The 19,569-nt window shown below is 49.9% G+C and overlaps 1 protein-coding gene across 1 annotated transcript in view; it reads left to right on the forward strand.

Moving 5' to 3' along the window:
• SORL1 (sortilin-related receptor, L(DLR class) A repeats containing) overlaps positions 1 to 19,256 on the forward strand; it is a 32,240-nt gene extending 12,984 nt beyond the window's left edge. Inside the window, exons 18-47 of the mRNA XM_010191280.1 lie at positions 383 to 474; positions 1,183 to 1,429; positions 1,597 to 1,735; positions 2,191 to 2,364; positions 2,542 to 2,655; positions 3,239 to 3,361; positions 4,026 to 4,145; positions 5,749 to 5,874; positions 6,090 to 6,197; positions 6,649 to 6,780; positions 6,952 to 7,083; positions 7,777 to 7,911; positions 8,290 to 8,445; positions 8,852 to 9,001; positions 9,187 to 9,315; positions 10,406 to 10,532; positions 11,082 to 11,251; positions 11,613 to 11,725; positions 11,998 to 12,102; positions 13,050 to 13,122; positions 13,870 to 13,952; positions 14,236 to 14,332; positions 14,924 to 15,108; positions 15,541 to 15,660; positions 15,761 to 15,925; positions 16,550 to 16,724; positions 17,176 to 17,282; positions 17,949 to 18,141; positions 18,259 to 18,471; positions 18,771 to 19,256. Coding sequence (XP_010189582.1) covers positions 383 to 474; positions 1,183 to 1,429; positions 1,597 to 1,735; positions 2,191 to 2,364; positions 2,542 to 2,655; positions 3,239 to 3,361; positions 4,026 to 4,145; positions 5,749 to 5,874; positions 6,090 to 6,197; positions 6,649 to 6,780; positions 6,952 to 7,083; positions 7,777 to 7,911; positions 8,290 to 8,445; positions 8,852 to 9,001; positions 9,187 to 9,315; positions 10,406 to 10,532; positions 11,082 to 11,251; positions 11,613 to 11,725; positions 11,998 to 12,102; positions 13,050 to 13,122; positions 13,870 to 13,952; positions 14,236 to 14,332; positions 14,924 to 15,108; positions 15,541 to 15,660; positions 15,761 to 15,925; positions 16,550 to 16,724; positions 17,176 to 17,282; positions 17,949 to 18,141; positions 18,259 to 18,471; positions 18,771 to 18,838 — 4,071 coding nt within the window. The 3' untranslated portion in view covers positions 18,839 to 19,256. The remainder of the gene's footprint in view (positions 1 to 382; positions 475 to 1,182; positions 1,430 to 1,596; positions 1,736 to 2,190; positions 2,365 to 2,541; positions 2,656 to 3,238; positions 3,362 to 4,025; positions 4,146 to 5,748; positions 5,875 to 6,089; positions 6,198 to 6,648; positions 6,781 to 6,951; positions 7,084 to 7,776; positions 7,912 to 8,289; positions 8,446 to 8,851; positions 9,002 to 9,186; positions 9,316 to 10,405; positions 10,533 to 11,081; positions 11,252 to 11,612; positions 11,726 to 11,997; positions 12,103 to 13,049; positions 13,123 to 13,869; positions 13,953 to 14,235; positions 14,333 to 14,923; positions 15,109 to 15,540; positions 15,661 to 15,760; positions 15,926 to 16,549; positions 16,725 to 17,175; positions 17,283 to 17,948; positions 18,142 to 18,258; positions 18,472 to 18,770) is intronic.
• The last annotated feature ends 313 nt before the right edge of the window (positions 19,257 to 19,569 follow it).

A 19,569-nucleotide genomic window follows, 5' to 3' on the forward strand; every position in this document is an offset into this window, starting at 1 on the left:
CCACATGCCACTTTATTGCATCTAAATGCAAGCAGGGTGTGATAACATTCAGCCCTGTGTACTTAAACCAAGGTCAGTTTGTGAGGCTGAATTGCAAAGCAGAAGTAGGAGGAAAAAAGGGGCATCTTTGCACAGTACATACGGACAGAAAGAGGGCTGCGGCAGTGGGTTGCTTGCTCAGCCACACAGAAATGTCAATACATACAAAGATCTATCCTCTTTTATCACCTGCCTCACAGTAACTGCTCCTCATGCCCACCACAGCTATTTCATTAATGAGCAGTAATTACCTGCCACAGATTTCAATTAACTTTAACCAGCATAATTGCCTCCCTGTCACCCACAGTAAACGCACCCCTCCTGCTTTTGGTTATGACCTTAGGTTGCCAACCCAGACGGGGACCTGCGACTCACCGTCCTCAATTCCTCAATACTTGAGCGGCCCAGAGCCCTCGCGCTGGTTCCCCAGGATGGGTAAGAAAGCATCGCACAGAGCTGGGTGCCTCTGTATTCCCCAGGGGAACCGCGCTGGTGCAGCCCCTCCTGCACCACTGTTTGATAGGTGAACATGAGGGAGTGCTGCACGGAAAGCTTTGCCAGGCTGGGCCCCAAAAGGTGCAGTGGGGTTAGGGGCCCACTCTTGTCATCATGTGCCCAACTAAGGCGCCAGCCGCTTTGGAGCAAAGATCACAAACTGGGTTTTTCTTTCTGTTAAATTGCTGGTTTCCTACCCATGCGTATCCACTAGTAAATAACTTTTCCTGCCAGTAAAACTGGTCTGGTCAGTGGGGGAAGCTGCAGTGATGCGTGAGAAACCGAGCTGCACTCAAACTCAAGAGCCAAAATACATCTGTCTGAGTACGGTTCTGCCACGGCTGCTGTGCTGCAAATGCGGCATTGACAAACCTGAGCTGCCTTTAGCCGTATGCACTAAAGCAAAGCAGTTCAACACAAGGTAACCTACGGCTGCACTCGCATCACACGACTCGCAGCTAAATACGCCTCTCTGCTGCTTGTCGATCTGCCAGTGGTGTTAGTTAGAACTGCACAGAGCTCCCTTTCCCAAGGCACGTCTTGCAAGAGACCTGGAATGTGAAGTATTCAAGCCTCTGCTTCGTAACCCGTTGCCTTTTGATGAACCGTTTTGTTATTATTTCTTGTGACCTCTCTGCCTGTTGTCAGGTTGATGTTCTGGACAGACTGGGGAGACTCCAGAGCTGGCATTTACAGAAGCGACATGGACGGGTCATCGGCCGGCTGCATCGTTTCGGAGGGCGTGCGGTGGCCCAACGGCATTTCTGTGGACGACCACTGGATCTACTGGACTGAAGCCTACATGGACAGGATCGAGAGGGTTGATTTCAACGGGCTGCAGCGATCTGTGATCCTGGACAGCCTCCCTCACCCCTACGCTATTGCTGTATTTAAGGTATGTATGCAGCAGCTCAATTCCCAGCTCGGGTTTTCCTCATCTTCCTCCCTTTGGGTTGGGAAGACTTTGCACTCCCAATTATCCTGCTCAGCTGGGCAGTAAGGGTGTCCAGCATGGGCCGAGCAGCAGTGCCCCCTGTGCTGAGAGCAAAGCCTGTGTTTCAGAACGAAATCTACTGGAACGACTGGTCACAGCTGAGTATTTTCAGAGCATCCAAAAACAGCGGCTCAAGAATGGAGATCTTAGTCGGCCGATTAAATGGGATCATGGATATGAAAATCTTCTACAGAGGAAAGACAACAGGTAATTGCATGAGCGTACAGACAGTCTTTCCTGTTCGTTCTCCATTTCCATAGGTTCCCAGGCTGCTGGGCCATCCCAGCTCACGTTTCATGATATATTTCATGAATATATCCCCATTCCTGCAGGGTTTGAAGTGCTCGGGTGCCATCATAAGGAGTGTGTTTCATTAGTGGTGTACCTGGCTTCACAGCTACCAAGAGAGATACTGCTCATCAGGGAGGGAGCCCATGAGGCACTTGGCTGTGCTGGCACCTCGTAGTTTAGGTCACAGACCTTGTCTTGCCATGCAAAATGCTGTATAGGCCAAACAAATCATAGGGTCTCAGAGTTGGCTCCTTACAGGGGTCTGCACCCAAAGCCTGGGGTGGCAGGTGAAATTGGGCTTCCCGGGGTGTCTCCAGCCCTCTGTCCTGACCGTGTCCCCTTCCTCCTCCTCCTCCTCCTCCTCGTGGCAGGGGAGAACGCCTGCATTGCCAAGCCCTGCAGCCTGCTCTGCCTGCCCAAGTCCAACAACGGCAGGAGCTGCAAGTGCCCCGAGGGGGTGTCCAGCACCGTGCTGCCCACGGGGGAGGTGAAGTGCGACTGTCCTCACGGCTACGCCATGAAGAACAACACCTGCGTAAAGGAAGGTAACGCCACGCTCGGTCCTTGCTGCTGCTTCTTATTGAGAGGAGAGGTTTCTGCTGTTGTGAGAGGTCAGCGTGATCTTTCCACTGCCCTTTGGGTGAGGAGGGGCACTGCCTGTCTTCTGAAAGCGCAGCATCACGCCACGTGCCAGCTTATTTTTGTTTTCCCTTTTGCACCAGAAAACACGTGTTTGCCCAACCAGTACAGATGCTTCAATGGGAACTGCATAAACAGCATTTGGCAGTGTGACAACGATAATGACTGTGGGGACATGAGCGATGAGAAGAACTGCCGTAAGTGTCCCGTGGTGGCATTCGCCCGCCCAAATTTAGATGTCTGCTGTGCTGGCATTGCACCTGAGCCGATGGTCCATGCTCCCTTCGTAGTCATGGGGAGCAAGAGGTGCTCTGGGGGTGCAGCTCATCTGCTCCTCTGGTAGACAGCCGAAGCCAGCCAGATGAATTGTGTCCTGCAGGGGTCAATATTGTCCCCTGGACCAGCCCAGGTATCACTGTCCAAAATTCGGTGAGACTGATGCCAGCTCTCATGTGAGGGTGTGTTTGTCTCTTGCATTAATTGTCCTCTGAGGCTAATTGAGGGCACAGCCAATGCTGAGAAAAAGAGCGCAGATAGAAAGTGACTTTGTGTCTTCATCATGTGGGTAGAGGATTCTTGTTGAGCTAGTAAATCAAGTTCACACGTTAAAGAGGGAGGTCACTGTTTCAAGTCAAATCAGGGACTGCCAATGTGTGCAAGAGGGGCAGATGTTTCACAGCTTTGCCAGAAGGGTTTGGATTAGTGCACTGTGAAAAAAAGGCTGGATTTAAAGTTAGGAATCTAATCTTAACCTCGACCTCCTCCTCTCCACTGCATCAGCCACCACCGTGTGTGACGCCGAGACCCAGTTCCGCTGCCAGGGCTCGGGGACCTGCATCCCACTGTCCTACAAATGCGACCTGGAAGATGACTGCGGGGATAACAGCGATGAAAGTCACTGTGGTGAGTGCCCTCACTCAAATCTCCTTCCCTGTCCCTGTGCAAGGGCAGAAAGCCCGGCAGTATTGTGGGGCACAGTGCTACACGTAAATGCTGTAGGGCAGGGCAGTGCTTTGCTGGATTCCTCTTGTTTATCCTGGCTGACATCCACCTCCTCCCATCACTTACTGGGTACTGGGAAATAAGGGACAGGATTAGAGAGCAAGGCTGTTGTGCTGGTTCTCCCTCTCGCTGTTGTCCGGCAGGGAGGTGGTTGTGCCGTTATCATCCAGCTCTCCCGCTCTGCTCCTTGGGTACTGCTGTGACCCAAAGCCCAGTATCTGGTAGAGACTACAAGCTGACCTTGGGCAGCTGCCCTGCAAGTGGTTGAGAGGCACAAATTGCTTGGTGGTGTCATTTTGTGGCCATCCACCCCCAGCTCAGCCATTCGGAGGGGTGGTGGCTGCTGGGCTGAAGGAGAGAAGAGGCTCCTGAACAGCACAGCAGTAGCTCCTGGTTGTTCAGGGCTAGGGATGAGGCAGGAAAATGCACTTTCGAGACAAGTCTGCTTTGCAGGGCTGTGCAGGCTGTGTATCAGCCCCCTCTCTGTGGTTTATAGCCCATAGGAAGTCTTTCTTCTCCTCTTCCCGGCCCCCACAGCATCTGAGCTGTGTGTGTTTGTTTGCAGAGGCTCACCAGTGCAGAAACGATGAGTTCAGCTGCAGCTCGGGGATGTGCATTCGTCTTTCCTGGAAGTGCGATGGTGATAACGACTGCAGGGACTGGTCTGATGAAGTGAACTGCACTGGTAAGCGCTTTGATGGGATCAGCAACTTTCTGTTGCAAACACACATTACAGCCTGAGGTGCTGTAAGATACACTTGTGCCTCAGTTTCCCTGTGTGTTAGCTGAGCATCCTTCATCTCAGCTTGGGTTGCTGTAATGCTCCAAAAGCAATGGGTTTCTTTCCTCCAGTGCCTTCAACAGGCCTTAGGGCTTGCTGGTTTTGCTTACAACTCATGTTGATGCAATCCAGTGGCCAGAAATGGTATCGTTCCTAGTTTATGCCTCTTGTCACACCCGTGACCCTCATTCAACAATATGTTGGTCCTTTCCATTCAACAACAACAACAACAAAAACACAAACAAAAAAACCCCAACACAACCAAGCCAAAACCCCAAGTATTTGCATGAGAAGGAAGTTCTGAGAGTAGGCAGCGCTTCAGTCCATCAGGGAAAGGCCTAACATCGTGGGTGTACGGCAGCATCAGGGCTATTTCAGGATAAAAGCAGTGGTTTCTGTGCCAGAGCAGATGGGTTTATGGGCCCAGGGGAGCCCTGGGGGGGCCCACAAGAGCCCCTGGTGATAGTGGCTGAGCCTTGGGGCTGTGGCAGGAGGATCTGGGAGATCCCTTTCAGGCCTGCGAGCTCACCCCCTGTGGCATTTGCCGTGCCTCAAGCGTACGGTGTGGTAGCACGGCGCTGGGGATCCTGGTCATTAATATTCCAAGTGCATGGCTATATAAAAAGGTTTAATTTATATTGGTATCGCTTATCTCTCATATGAGTTTCTCGGGAGAGAATTACTACAGGAAAGGAACTACTTCAAAAAGCATATCGGGTGTGTAAAGCCTAAAGTTGAAATTATCTAAGAGGATCACAGTTATTTGAGAAACATTTCATCTGACTCCACCAGCTGCAATTATTGCTCTTATCTAAAATAATTACATTTCACACTGAATACCTAATAGAATATTACTGCCACAAGACTGTAGTATTTTGAAATATCTGAAAGTACATGTCACTCGCTAACCTAAAATTCAGTAGCATGCAATTCAATTAAGTTGAACATTGCTTTTCTTCTCAGTAATGACAAGTGCTCTCCTAGTTGAAGAGCAGTATCTGTCTTCAAAGTGACAACATAGCCCAGGCTTCAACCAGGGTACCCCACAGGCAGATATTCTTGTGACAGGAGCCTAAGGAAAGCCAGGGCCCTGCTCCCTTGGAAACCCAAGGAGAATTGTATGGGTAATTTGCTTTGGCAATGTGAAAAAGCCTTACCTGCATTAACAAAATGCTGTTCTGCCCTGCATGGGGGACCCTGCCCCTCCACCAAGGCTTGCTTGCTCACCATGGCTTTTCTTGCCATCCCCGGCAAGATGCCACCGTTGTCACCTTTGCAGACGCACACCGAGGAGCGAGATCAAAGGCAAAGAGGCTCCTGACTTTGGGAGAGCTTTAGGAGGGCTTGCCAGCCTCCAAAAGCCATCCCTGAGGCACGGCAGGCTGGTGTGCAAGTACAGGATGGAGAGGAAAAGACCATGGCATGACCCAGAGGGGTAAAGCCCTGGTGCAGGCAGAGGGAGCAGGGGTTTGTGGTGACGGGGGCTGACTCAACGCTCTGGTTTCAGCAGTATATCACACCTGCGAGGCCTCCAGCTTCCAGTGCCAGAACGGCCACTGCATCCCGCAGCGCTGGGCCTGCGACGGCGACGCCGACTGCCAGGACGGCTCCGACGAGGACCCCACCAACTGCGGTAACGCACACGGACGAGGCGGGAGGGATTTGTACAAACTCGCTGAGGTAAACCTGCAGCAAACTCAGGGGGACGATGCCCGTCCCTCCAAAAGCAGGCAGACAGAGGGAGAAGGCAGCTGGGGCTGTGCCATGGGGTTTTGTAGCTGACTAAAGGCAGCTTTAAAAAAAAGAAGATAACAAACCACCCAACATCCACCCAATTTTGAATTTCAGAAAAGAAGTGCAACGGGTTCCAGTGCCCAAATGGCACTTGCATCCCCACCAGCAAACACTGCGACGGCATCAACGACTGCTCCGATGCCTCGGACGAGCAGCACTGTGGTGAGTACTGGGGCCCTGGCAGCAAAGGCTCCCGAGGGCTGACAGCCTTCACAGCCTGCCAAAGCCTGTCTCGCTGGGAGAAAAGCCCTGGTGAGATAATGGGAAAGCCTTAGTTAGCATTCCCCAGCCCCCGGGGAAGTCGGCGGGTCTGCGAGCGTCAGCAAAAGGCGCAGGAGGGAGGGCTGTGGTGGACAGGGAGGGTGTGCTGTCAGGAGCTGTATTCAGGAAGGTGGCCAAACCCTTCCAGACGCCTGTGCCAACCTTCTTGCAACCCCAATGTATTTTCCAGCAAGGGCAGCCCTTTCAGGGGCAGAGCGCAAGCAGTTTGTCTTAGAAACTTCCTGTAACATCCTGAAATCCAGCCGCTGTGCTCAGGTCTGAGCAGATCACGGTGGGAAAAAAAATGCCAAGGACAGCAGAGGTGCCATCTCGTCTCCTCCCGTTTCTCCAGAACCCCTGTGCACCCGCTACATGGATTTCGTGTGCAAGAACCGGCAGCAGTGCTTGTTCCACTCCATGGTATGCGATGGCATCATCCAGTGTCGAGACGGATCAGATGAAGATGCCAGCTATGCAGGCTGCTGTAAGTGTGCGTCTTTGCAAAGGGAAGGTTGGATAGAGAATGAAACCAGAGTGAAACTGTAATACTCCGCTTCTAAGTCTATATATATTTCTTCCTCCTCAATGCTGAGCTTCCCTCAAGCCCTTGGTCTTTACACTAAACCTCTGCTGTCCCTCCATGCCACCCCTGCAGCCCAGGACCCCGAGTTCCACCGGACCTGTGACCAGTTCAGCTTCCAGTGCCAGAACGGCGTGTGCATCAGCCTGGTGTGGAAGTGCGATGGGATGGACGACTGCGGCGACTACTCTGACGAAGCAAACTGTGGTGAGCAGTACCTCAGGGTCTCTTGACACCATAGCTCCAGCCTCCTTTGCATTTCAGGAGCACAGAGTACTGGCTTCTTCATGCTTCAATAGGCACTCATGTGTACATTCATATACACGTGTGTGTGTGTGTAGCATTCCACTTGCACATCGCACGGTGTCTTACGTGGAGATCAGTATCAGTTTTCTCATATTGCAGGTAAGTAAACTGAAGCAGGCTGAAAATCCAATACAGCTGGTGCATCTTGTGCTTGACTAAGTCATATGTGACTGTATTTACTCCACAGATTCCCAGCCCAAAGCAGATGGGCAGTTTTCAGCCAAACTCAATATTTACCACTGTTCCCTGGGTAGCTGTAGGAGCTGTACCCAGCCAGCCAAAGCAGCTGCATCTTCATTTCAGAGTTGCAGGGTTTGCTTCTCCATTTCTGCCACGCTCGGTGTGAATTTTGCTGTCAGTTCTGAGACCAGAGGTGATGTCTGGCCATGAAGCACCTGGCACACAGACATAGTGGTGGTGGCAAGAGGCTAGTGAGGGCTGTGAGGAATGGGGATGCTGGAGATAAAGGATAAAGACCCTGCCTGTGCTGCTCAGGGGAATAGATAGCATGACCTGAGATGCTCCCATACCTCAGCTGTGCTGAAGACTGGTGAGATAACGCTGGGGCTCACAGGACTCTCCTCTCATTGACAGAAAACCCGACGGAGGCCCCCAACTGCTCCCGGTACTACCAGTTCCAGTGCGGGAACGGGCACTGCATCCCCAACCGGTGGAAGTGCGACGAGGAAAACGACTGTGGGGACTGGTCTGATGAGAAGGACTGCGAGGGTGAGGGCACACAGCGCTCTGCTCTGCTCTGCTCTGCTCTGCTCTGCTCTGCTGGTGGGAGCCCTGGCCGAGGCTGGGCTGTGGCGAGCTCTCAGCATCAGCTGCCTTCCCACAGTCTGTGTTGGTCCCCATGGCTCCAAACCCCCCCATGAATGGGCTCCATGTGCACTCTCGTGCTTTTTTATACTGTGATTTTTAAAATGCTGATCAGGAGCTGTGCAGACACAACACAGATAAAAACATTGGGCTTGTAATGCCTTGCCTGCTCCCTATGTCCCTGTGCTGGTGGTGGCTTTCAGTCTGCTGGGAGGAGGCACAGCTTACAGCCCATATGTGGGAGCAGGCCTCTCAGGCCAGCTCTGAATGGTGTGTTTTTAGGTTCTCCAGTTCATCCCATCACTACATCCATCCCACCAACGTGTTTACCGAATCACTTCCGCTGCAACAGCGGCGCCTGCATCATGAACAGCTGGGTCTGCGACGGCTACAAGGACTGCACCGATGGCTCTGACGAGGAAGCCTGCCCTACGTCACGTAAGATCTCTTCCTCACCCCTTTCCTTCTCTGTAGGGTCACACCTGTGAGAACTGGTAGCCTTTCAGTCTCAGAGCCTTGCCAGATTACAGAGAGCAGGGCTGCAGGGTGGGTTTCCAGCTCATACCTATGGTGCAGGTAAAAGAGGGCTTCTTCTTGCTGCGGTCCTTTCTAAGGCCTGAGCGGGTGCAGGACATCCTCTGCAAAACAGTTGCTTTTCCAGCCCTCTGCAGTCAGGAGAGAGGATGGCACAGGCATCATCCCAGCAGAAGCCATTTACCTGGTAGATGGGAAGAGATTGCCATCTAGTGGAGTCGGGACCTGGGGACGGGTTTTGGTCCCTTCCCGGTGGCAGCGGCATCCTGGCCATGCTGTGGGTGGTCTCCTCACTCGCTGCTGTGTGCAGGACCCAACGTGACGGCCACCTCCCCGGCGCTGCCGGGACGCTGCAGCCGGTTCGAGTTCCAGTGCCAGCAGCTGCACAAGTGCATCCCCAACTGGAAGCGGTGCGACGGCCTCTGGGACTGCCAGGATGGCACGGACGAGAGGAACTGCCGTGAGTGTTAGGAGGGAAGGGAGAGCATCTCACCTGGATCCTTCTCTCGGGAAGCTCTGGTCCCCATCCCTGACACGCAGCCACCCCAGCATCACGCCTGCTTTTGAACCAGCACTGGCACTGCAAACAGCCCGGTGCTGGTGAGGGAACTTTCCTGTGTCCTGAAACCCTTCTGCCTCTTTCAGCGACTCACAGCACCCTGTCGTGCCCTAATGGTTATAAATGCGAGGACGAAGAGGCCTGCATTATGGTGACAGAGCGGTGTGATGGATATCTGGACTGCTCGGACAGCAGCGATGAGAGGAACTGTACCGGTAAGCAGCAGCCCTCTCCCATTTCTCATGCTCTGCTCTGTGTTAACACACAGAGGTGCTCTCCTGGAAGCGTGACCTTTCATTCACAACACCCTGGACTTATCTGCCTCAGTCCAGCCACCCAAGCTGCCTCCTTGCCCATTTATAACCAGCTGGGACAAACGTCCCATCCACACTGACAATTGACCTTCAAGCAGCCTCAGACACAGAAAACCAACTCTGGGACGTGTAGGAAGAAAGCTGTCTGTTTTACATGGCCCAGGGGTGAAGCAATAATCTCAACTCCATCCTCCTGTGCAAGGTGACCCTAGGAGCCGTGGCACGTGCCCTGCACCATCACTGGTCCTCCCGCGCTGCCCTTGGTCAGCAGCCCGCCCTGGGCAGATAACAGCAATCAATTGCTGTCTTTTGCAGCCGCTTTACTGCTGAACTGCTTGGCGGTTTGAGCATCAATCAGGTTTTAGTTCTTTAATTAAATATTGATTGGGAGAGGCTCGCAGGTTCAGGGGAGGGGGAAGGAGCTGCTGAGATTCACAGCTCGGCTGCTATGCCAAGGGGAAGCGATCTGTTTTCCCTGGGATAGCTTGTCTTGCCGTGCCTGTCTATGGGCCCGCATGCCTGCTGGGTTTTATTTCTACTTGGTTAGGGAAAGCGAAGCAGCAGCAGTGTGGCATGGATTTGGGCTGTTATAGATAAGCACCCCGGGTCCCCACCACTGCCAGCGCTGGATTTCACAGTGCTGTTAGCCCCAAGTGCCTCTCCCAAGGTCAGGCAGCGATTCAGCCGCAAAGCTCGTCACAGCAATCCCCAGACTGCTGCCTTAATTACAGCCCGCGCCCGGGTCCTTCTGCTGAGCGTGAGATGCGATAAGGAAAACCACACAAAGAAAAGCCCTGAACGGCTCACAGTGACAGCACAGATTAACCGCACAAACAGAAGAGTGACTTAACTTGCACTGATCAGTTTGCACTCATACACCTCCAAAATTACGCTAGAGAGTCTTTAATCGACAGCCACGCGCTGTCTTTCCTTGGAGGGGGAAAGGGCTTGTTTCCCTCCAATACACTAACTTCTCCCATTGCCTACTTAGATGACACCATCGTGTACAAAGTCCAGAACCTGCAGTGGACGGCCGATTTCTCTGGCGATGTCACTCTGACGTGGGCTCGGCCAAAAAGAATGTCCTCATCCTCCTGTGTCTACAACGTCTATTACAGGTACACCACACCTTACGCTGCACCACCCGTAACCAACATAGCAAGTAAGGGCTGGGAGAAGCAGGAGCACAGGCTCAGTACGCACACATTTACAGCAAAGTACCCGACAGAATCAGGCCTGAAAGACCCCAATCTAATTCTGCTTGGAAAATCTTCTAAATTTTGTTGCAAAGACAACCCAAAATAGCTGTAACTAGGGGGCATTTGTATTTATTTCCATCAGATGATATGCTCAGACAGTAACGTGGCTATATTCAGGGCTTTTTCTCCACTCGGGCCCTGTCTTTGTTGGACCGCTCACAACGAGAACAAAGTCAAGAAATCAGAGCACAGCAGTTAGAGAAAACCTCAGAGGATGCCGCTTATAAGTCAGCAAGATACGTTTGGTTCAGACTTTCAAAGAGCACCTTTTCAAGCCGGTGGTGTGGCTTTACTGAAAAGGAAACTAGGCAGCAAGCTTTTAAAGTACTGATAGATGGTTTCACCCTTTGGGACAAGCTGTGCCCCTTGGGTTGTTAACCACTTTCCTGGTGTGACTCTCCTGTGCAGGATGGTCGGTGAAAGCATTTGGAAGATTCTGGAAACCCACAGCAACAAAACCAACAGCGTTCTGAAAGTCCTCAAGCCTGACTGTACCTATCAGGTGAAAGTCCAAGTGCAGTGTCTCAGCCGAGTCTACAACACCAACGACTTCATCACTCTGCGGACACCCGAAGGACGTAAGCAGACCTGCATGGCCATTTCAGTGACCTGATGCGTGCCACTTTGGTTTAGAGACCAAATACCATGGAGATATCCCTGTTATGATCAAAAGGAGTCTTTCCACAGGGCTGGGAAAAAAGGCTGGGGGTCCCTGCCTAGAGTCTGTCCTGCACTGAGTCACCAACCTGCCCTCCTTATTGCCCATGACTTTGTGGTCTTCACTGGGAAGAGATACTAAGAGATGGGAAGGAACAAGTTATCTCCCCCGTGCCAAGACCGCTTGGCCACTCTCCTCTGTCCCCACCTTTCAGGGAGACCCTGCTTGTCCCTGGACACACCAACTGCGACTGTCACTGACACCTCTGTTTCTCTCCTCAGTACCAGATGCTCCCTTTAACCTTCAGCTGTCCCTGAAGAAAGAAGCTGAGGGGGTGGTGACGGGCTGCTGGAGTCCCCCCGCCAATGCCCACGGCCTCATACGGGAATTCATTGTGAGTCTGCTGCCCGTTGGGGCTGTTCCAGATCGGTGGTGGGACAGGGAGAAGGCTGCTGAGGACAGCTGGCCTTTCTGTCTGCTATCTCTGCAGATAGGGGTGGGCCAGAAATAGGACATTTCTTAGAGGAAATACGCCCCTTACGTTTATAATTTCATTTCTGGCTCCCTTTCTAAGCTTTCAGACTTCTCAGGTTTTGACACAGAGGGATGTGTCACCCCGCGGTATCCTTGGCTGTGGAGCCCTCATCCCTCGTTTTGTGCTCCTAGGTGGAATACAGCAGGAGTGGATCCAAGGAGTGGTCGTCCCTTAGAACCACCAAGAACTACACGGAGATCAAGAACTTACAGGTCAACACATTATACACAGTTAGAGTGAGTATTTTCAGATCCATATCTATACATCTCTCATTACTTCTCACTAGATGGTCCAAGTCCTGCAGAGTCGAGTACTTGCTAAAAGAGTATGTTGTTAAAATCCTGCCCTTTAAAGTCAACCCACAATGGGGGCTTGGCATTTGCTCTGCTAATGTCTATAGTTTCAAGGCCTGAATTAAGGCCCTTGGTTTGCTCCCAGAAAGCCAGGCTGCATTATGAAATCTGCACTAATTGCCTCTTCCAATGTCACCGCAATTGCACCGGATCTGGGCCAGAGATAAATTTGGTCCTGACTGTATCACTGGGAGAAGCAGCAGATCTGCCTGTGGGGAATGTATGCACGTGGGAGGAGCTGGGTAATTATAGACAGAGCTAATAAGAATAGGAAATGAAAGTCTGCACAGTGGGCCCTGGGAAATGGATACTCTGCTGTTGTCCATCCTCCCTGTGCTGAAGGAGCTTGAGTTCTTGGTGGAGCTCACTGGGAGGTGGCATAAACACCACCCTTACCCGCCGTGAACCTGTTATTCTCACAGATGGTTGGAGTGAGCCTTTCCTTCCTAATCTGTTCCCAAATCAATCTGTGGAACTGGATTTAGTGTTTACACGGACTTCACCAGCACCGTTTGCAACTACGCTATGGCCAAGAGAGTCCAAAGTTCCTTATCTTGATGGACTCCTCAAAGATCTCATAAGAGCGTGGTTATCTGCAAAGAGGATGCACCTCCCTCCTCTTAGGTTCCTTTAATTGACTTAAAGTAGCCTGCTTTATCTCTGTAATAAGCATTTTATTGCCAAGTAATTAAGCTATTGTTTGCTTCAAAGTCCTTTTCCCCTGAGCTCTGCCACGTCCATAACCTTGCTTTAACCTCGTTCTCCGTTTGCATTATACAACGTTGGCGGGGTACGTTTGTTCATATTAACTCACCCTCTCACTTGAAAAGGTTGCTGCGGTAACTAGTCGAGGAGTGGGCAACTGGAGCGCTTCCAAATCCATAACCACCGTAAAAGGCAAAGGTAAATGTTGTTGTTTCAGTCAACTCAGACAACATAGCAAAAAGGCAGAATATAAGGCTGGAGAGTCAGCATCAGTGTGTGTAACTGCCGCCTCGTTCTCTATCTTCCCTACTCAGTGTTTTATGCTATTTCACGACTTTGCTGTACCATTTCGCTTAACTTGAGCTGGCTCAGAGTTCAGTGGCAGGTCTGAATGGGTTCCTGACTCTGAGGCACATAGGATGGATGCAATGCCCTGGTAGCGGGTGAGAAGCCTGTCCAGAAAGTGCCCCTCTCTCTTAGACCACAGATGGATTCCCTATGATTTGTGTAAGCTAGGTCCTACCTTCAGATAGACGAGACTGGGTGAAAGGATGCTTTCTCATTCTTCTCCCTCTTAGGTTATGATTATGATGCTTTCTGCATCTTGTGGAGGTTAGACCACTAAAAGACCTCTAATCTATCACAGCATTGCAGTCTGAGAGTTGCTCAATTCAGACACCACAGTAAATCATTTCCCTCCAAACTGTTTTTTGGAAATAGCCTTTTGAAATCACTTGTATCCGTGCCAGGTTTTAATTCCAAACCTGTATTCTGATGTCGAAATTGTCTGCTAATTTGTTAGATAAAAGTGCATCCTCACTAGGTTGACGAAGGAAGGAAAGAAAGCACCATGCTACTAAAATTGCAGGATTCAGATAATGAATGAGTACCTGATGGATAGAAAAACCGAGGTAGAAAGCTGTTTCTCTGTTTCTTTCCTTCCAGTCATTCCTCCACCTGTTATACACATTGAGAGCTACAGCGAGGACTCCATAAGTTTCAGCCTAAAAATGACTACTAACATCAAGGTAAAAACTTTACCTGTACTTCTGAGCTAGAATAAAGAAATAAAAGCCTGCGTTGGGTCAATGGCAAATACTGGATGGGATAAGCTGCCACCCATTTCAGTACTGCAGTTACTTTTTGAAACTAGTTATTTGATGCCAAATTATTTCTTACTGTGCATCAACCGTCCCAGCCCTCTTAATTAGGATGGGAAATACAATGCAAAGACTTGCACCAGCGAGTCCTTCACTGCACAACAGCTGAACCGATGGTTGGTTTGCATTGTGTGCCTTTGCTGCTTGCCAGGTCAGCGGTTACGTTGTGAACATCTACTGGACCTTTGATACACACAGGCAGGAAGAAAGGACTCTGATCATCGAAGGAGAAAAGTCCATCCAAAAAGGTAAATTCTGTCCAAAATGCACAATTCTGCTTTAGTCAGAAAGCTATAGGGTTTTTTTTCTTCTCTATTTGTAACTGAGTAGTTTCTGTTTAGGAAAAAATAAATCTTGAGAGGACAAACCTTCAGACTTGTTGATTTCCAGCAGATTTGGGATTTAGCCCCCGGAGCTGCACCAGCCTTTTCTCATCGCATGGGATTTTGTCTGTGGTTCCTTATCTGCTCTGCGGAAGCTCAACAATTTCTTGGGCTTGTATACAGTACATGCCCCTGTTAATCAGATTACTTTCTGGTTTCACAGAAAACAAATGCAGTACATGTCCCTGTTAATCAGATTACTTTTGGTTTCACTGGCGTGCACAGTCTAGATACAGGAAAGCATCCCGATACAGAAAAGTGCTGTCTAGGTTAGGTACTAGAGCCCTAGGTACTTCTGTATGAAGGAAATTACTCAAAATGAATCCAAACACAAACCAAGAGAGGCAGGCTCCTGTCTTAAGACCATTTAATGCTGCTGACCATTTCCTAGTGCTCTCACCCTGCCATTGCAGTACTCTGCCTCACCTAATAGTGCGCATTTCTCTTCTTGCTCAGTGGCAAATTTGACAGCACACACCCCCTATGAAATTTCTGCTTGGGCTAAGACGGAGCTGGGTGACAGCCCTCTGTCTTTTGTACATGTGGTGACCAGCGGGACAAGACCTGCATCCCCAAGTCTCAAAGCCAAGGCCATCAACCAGACTGCGGTGGAGTGCAGCTGGACCGGACCGAGGAATGTCGTAAGACATCCGTTCTCTTTTCTCACCAGCTGGGATGGGGTGTAGCTCAGAGCCTCAAAACACAAGCAGATTCTTAAAACAGGCTTATTTGTATGGATTGAATTGCAAGGGCCTGAAAGTTTTATGCCCAAAAAACCAAGGAAGCAGGAGCCTCCTTGTCTGTTTGTTCAGTGGAGAAGCGGCTGAAATGCAGAGAGCACGATGCTCCAGTGGTCCTTTGGCTGACTGCTGTATCAGAGCTGAGGCAGGATTTTGGGGTGGGAAATGTAGCAGCAAGTGGGCAGACTGAACCTGAACTTGGGCAGGAGAGAGTGCCCAGAGGAATAAGGGTCTTTGCATCACGTCCCTAAAAAGTGACAAGCAGGGAGTTTGGGTGGGAGCTCCAGCCCTTGCCAAAATCTGCACTGTCTCTCTTGCGCTCTTTCTCCGCAGGTCTATGGCATCTTTTATGCCACGTCCTTCCTAGAGCTGTACAGGAGCCCTCACAACACCACCACGACCTCCCACAACATCACCGTGATGGTGCAGCGGGACGAGCAGTACCTGTTTTTGGTAGGCTCCTTCTCTGCTCCCCCTACCACCTGTGCTGCGGGCTGCATTTTGGTACAGAAGGGTGCAGGCACAGTATTAACCGCTGTGTCATCCCTTCGAGGTCCGGGTGATGTCTCCTTACCAAGGGCCACCCTCTGACTACGTTGTGGTGAAGATGATCCCTGACAACCGCCTGCCCCCTCGGCACCTCCACTCGGTGCACACCGGGAAGACATTTGCAGTCATTAAGTGGGAATCGCCCTACGATTCGCCCGACCAGGACATGGTAACATCTCATGGCGCCTTCTCCTGTCCCTCTGCGTGCAAAACCCTGGCTCAAAGACAGCTCCCTGCCCTGCTGCCGATGGAGAACCGAGTCTGAGATCAGGTCTCGGGCTGCGGGCTCTGCCGCCCGCTCCAGCCATGCCGGCGCAGCCCCAACAAAGCCCGGTTCTGTTTTTTGGCATGCTAGCGTGCGGTCAGGTCTCGCTCCGTTGAAGGCGAGTCATTTTCTCAGCAAGCTTTCCGCTCCTATTCTGGTCCAGAGATTTTAACAGCAAAGGTTTAAAGGTATAAATACTGCTGGCAAAACTGGAAACTTTGACAGGGCAGGAGTTTGGATTGCATCCTTGTGATTCATTAAGAAATACAACCTGAGGTTTTCCTCCTGCCCTCATCTGTTCCCGTAACTACGTTTTCTGTCCCTGTAAATACTGATCTTGGGCAGGGGTCCAGCTAGTCCAGCGAGAGGCTTGAAATCTTACTTCCCAGGCTTTCTATAGAGTGTAGGCATGGTTTAATTCAAATGTTGTGTGTGTCCCTATCTAATGTCCTACAGTTGTAGGAGATTGCTAGCAAGCCTGCAGGAAATTAAGATCTTTCACCGTGTGTGTCTTTCCTCCCCCTCCAGTTGTATGCTGTCGCAGTTAAAGATTTGGTAAGAAAAACCGATAAAATCTACAAAGTGAAAACGCGGAACAGCACGGTGGAGTACACCATTAAGAAACTTGAACCGGGAGGCAAATACCACGTCATTGTTCAACTGGGAAACATGAGCAAGGAATCCAGCATGAAGATCAACACAGGTAAAGCAGAGAACCAGCAGCGGGTGCTGGGGAGAGTCCTTGCAGCAGTGTCCACTAGAGGGAATCCAGCACCCATCCATGCGCCATCCATCGCACCCATGCACTGCTGAGGGGCTGCAGGAGGCACTTAAACCCCCAGACAGCAGCCGCAGGGAGGAAGCCTCTCAAGTTGGGGACTTTTTCTCCTGCATAGGCAAAGATGGGAAAGATACCTTTTTGGCTGTGCAACACAATGAAATTGCATTACGGTCCTACCATAAAAATCCACTGAAAAACTCCTACCAGGTTACGTGCCCCAGTGTTCTCCCCACCAGTACAGCCCTTTCCTAAGCAGAGTATTGTGCCGATCCCTAAAAAACACTTAAGTTTCCGAAGTGACCCCATTGCTGTTTCTCAGCCAAAAGAAAAGTGTCACCAGAGTTAAATCCTGACCTTTTTTTCTCATCCGCAGTTCCACTGTCTGCACCAGACGCCTTAAAAATTATAACAGAAAATGACCATATTCTGCTTTTTTGGAAGAGTTTGGCATTAAAGGAAAGCAATTTCAACGAAAGCAGGGTAAGTTGTGCTGGCTCTCGCATTCTGCAGGCAGTGTTTTAGAAAAACCTAGAGCAGAGCCACTGCAAGGCTCGTTTTGCAGACACTTTAAGATACACTCTGCTCCTCCCAAGGGTCCTTGATGAGCCCTCTACATAGAGCTCACTTCAATTTGTGTCACAACTAAGGCACTAAGGCTGGTAGATCCAATCGGTCACCTTTTAAGAGCATAATTATCCTCTTGGAAAAGGTCAACTATCACATGTGAAAGGACTGAGAATAAGGCCCAGCACATCGGTAGCATCTGAGAATTGTCATTATTTAGACTGTGATAGAAAAAAACTGTGACACGTTCTCAGTAAGATCTAGGCAGGAGGCAAACTAGGCCAAAAAACCCCATCCCCATTACTGGACTCTGTGTTTTGGGTGGTCTCAAGTGGATGCTAAGAACAAAGCGAACCAGACAGACCGAAATCTTCCCTCCTGCCTGAACCGGCCAAGGTCAGTGCGCACTGACGGTGCCTGGAGGAGGCTCCACATTGCTCTCTCCCGACTGATAGCCCAACGCTCTTCATCAAAGCTAGATTCAGGAGGAAAAACACGTTTCAAAGCCCTGTCAGAAGGAGCGAACCTGACCTCTGCAGCCGAGTGATTTGGGGTTTGTGTCTTTGTTTTCTCAACTCTCAGGGTTACGAGATTCACATGTTCGACAGCCTGATGAACATGACGGCTTATCTCGGGAACACCACGGAAAACTTCTTCAAAGTTTCCAACCTGAAGATAGGTCACAACTATTCGTTCACCGTTCAGGCCAGGTGTCTGTACAGCGGGCAGATGTGCGGCGAGCCGGCCACCCTTCTCTACGATGAGCTAGGGACTGGTGAGTCCCTGGCATTTTCCCCATCCTCCTTAACAAACGCTAATGGAAGCCGTACAAACCCACTAGAGAAATGTGTTCTCAGTTGCTAACAGCACTTCTTTCCATCCCTCATCCTAGGTGAAGACTCCTCTGCATCAAAAACCGGTAGGTCCACAGATGTGGCTGCCATCGTGGTCCCGGTACTGTTCCTGCTGCTGGTGACACTGGGGATTGGGTTCGTGGTGCTGTACATGAGGCACCGGCGGCTGCAGAACAGCTTCACTGCCTTCGCAAACAGCCACTACAGCTCCCGCCTGGGCTCGGCCATCTTCTCCTCGGGAGACGATCTAGGTACGTTAGCCCTTATTTTAATGAAATCAGTACAAGACTTAACTTCTCCATCACGCTTTGGGCCACCTTTGGCATCAAAACCTCTGTGGATTTGGTCCTGTTCTAAGAATACAAAGCTGGCCTGGGATAAATGTTATAGTAGCTTCACTCAAAACACTCCTAATGCCCTTCAGTTAAAATTTTGGATATAAGAGATGTAACAACCGGGTAAGGCCACGATATGCTGGTTTTGAGAGCAGTTTTCTAGCCCCATGAAACGCTGAGGGCAGCGTTAACAGAGCTCTGGGTTTGTTTTCCAGGAGATGAGGATGACGAAGCCCCGATGATAACTGGATTTTCAGATGACGTCCCCATGGTCATCGCGTGAAGCGCGTTTCTGACTGTAAAAACCAAATGGTGTAAATATTTTATTTGATAAAAATAGTTGATTGTTTATTTTAAAAATGCACTTTGAGTTGCAATATGTTATTTTTATATGGGCCAAAAAAAAAAATTTAAAAAATACACTTTGTAGTAATCAACTGTGAATTGCAGACTAGGTTGGTTTAGTAACAAATTGCTTTGATTTAACATTAATTTAGTCTTACAAGGCTATGCTTGCTGGGCATGCTTTTAAGTCTGTGAGATATTTTCCGTCGACTAAATTGGCTACTCATTTTATTTTTCTAAGACAAGAATAAATTTATTTAAAAAAAAAAAATTCAGGAGATTATATATGTAGAGAGAGAGATAAGTAATATAGTCCCTGAAGGTTTTGCTTTTACTTTAAAAAATAATAAGAAGAATCCTTTGGACTTTGTTTTATATGAAAGTATTTTTGTTGTGTTAATTTATTGGGAAATCTGCTTGAGAACAGATTTCCAACGTCGTCAGACATTGTACACATTCTTGTGTAGAACATGTGCCACTTTATCTTGCGAGGCAGTAGTATCTTGGCATCCCCATCGCTGTTCTTGCCATGATAATAGAAAAAAATCCTTATTTTTACATATTTTCCCTTGTTAAAAGACACAACTTTTCAGCCGCTACCTGAAGTGCACACCTTAAAACACGCTTCCCAGCTAATCAGGACACCTTTCTTCCATGGAGCTCCTCTAA

The sequence above is a fragment of the Mesitornis unicolor genome, unplaced genomic scaffold (genome assembly GCF_000695765.1).
Source record: "Mesitornis unicolor isolate BGI_N332 unplaced genomic scaffold, ASM69576v1 scaffold6899, whole genome shotgun sequence".
Lineage (NCBI taxonomy): Eukaryota > Metazoa > Chordata > Aves > Mesitornithiformes > Mesitornithidae > Mesitornis > Mesitornis unicolor.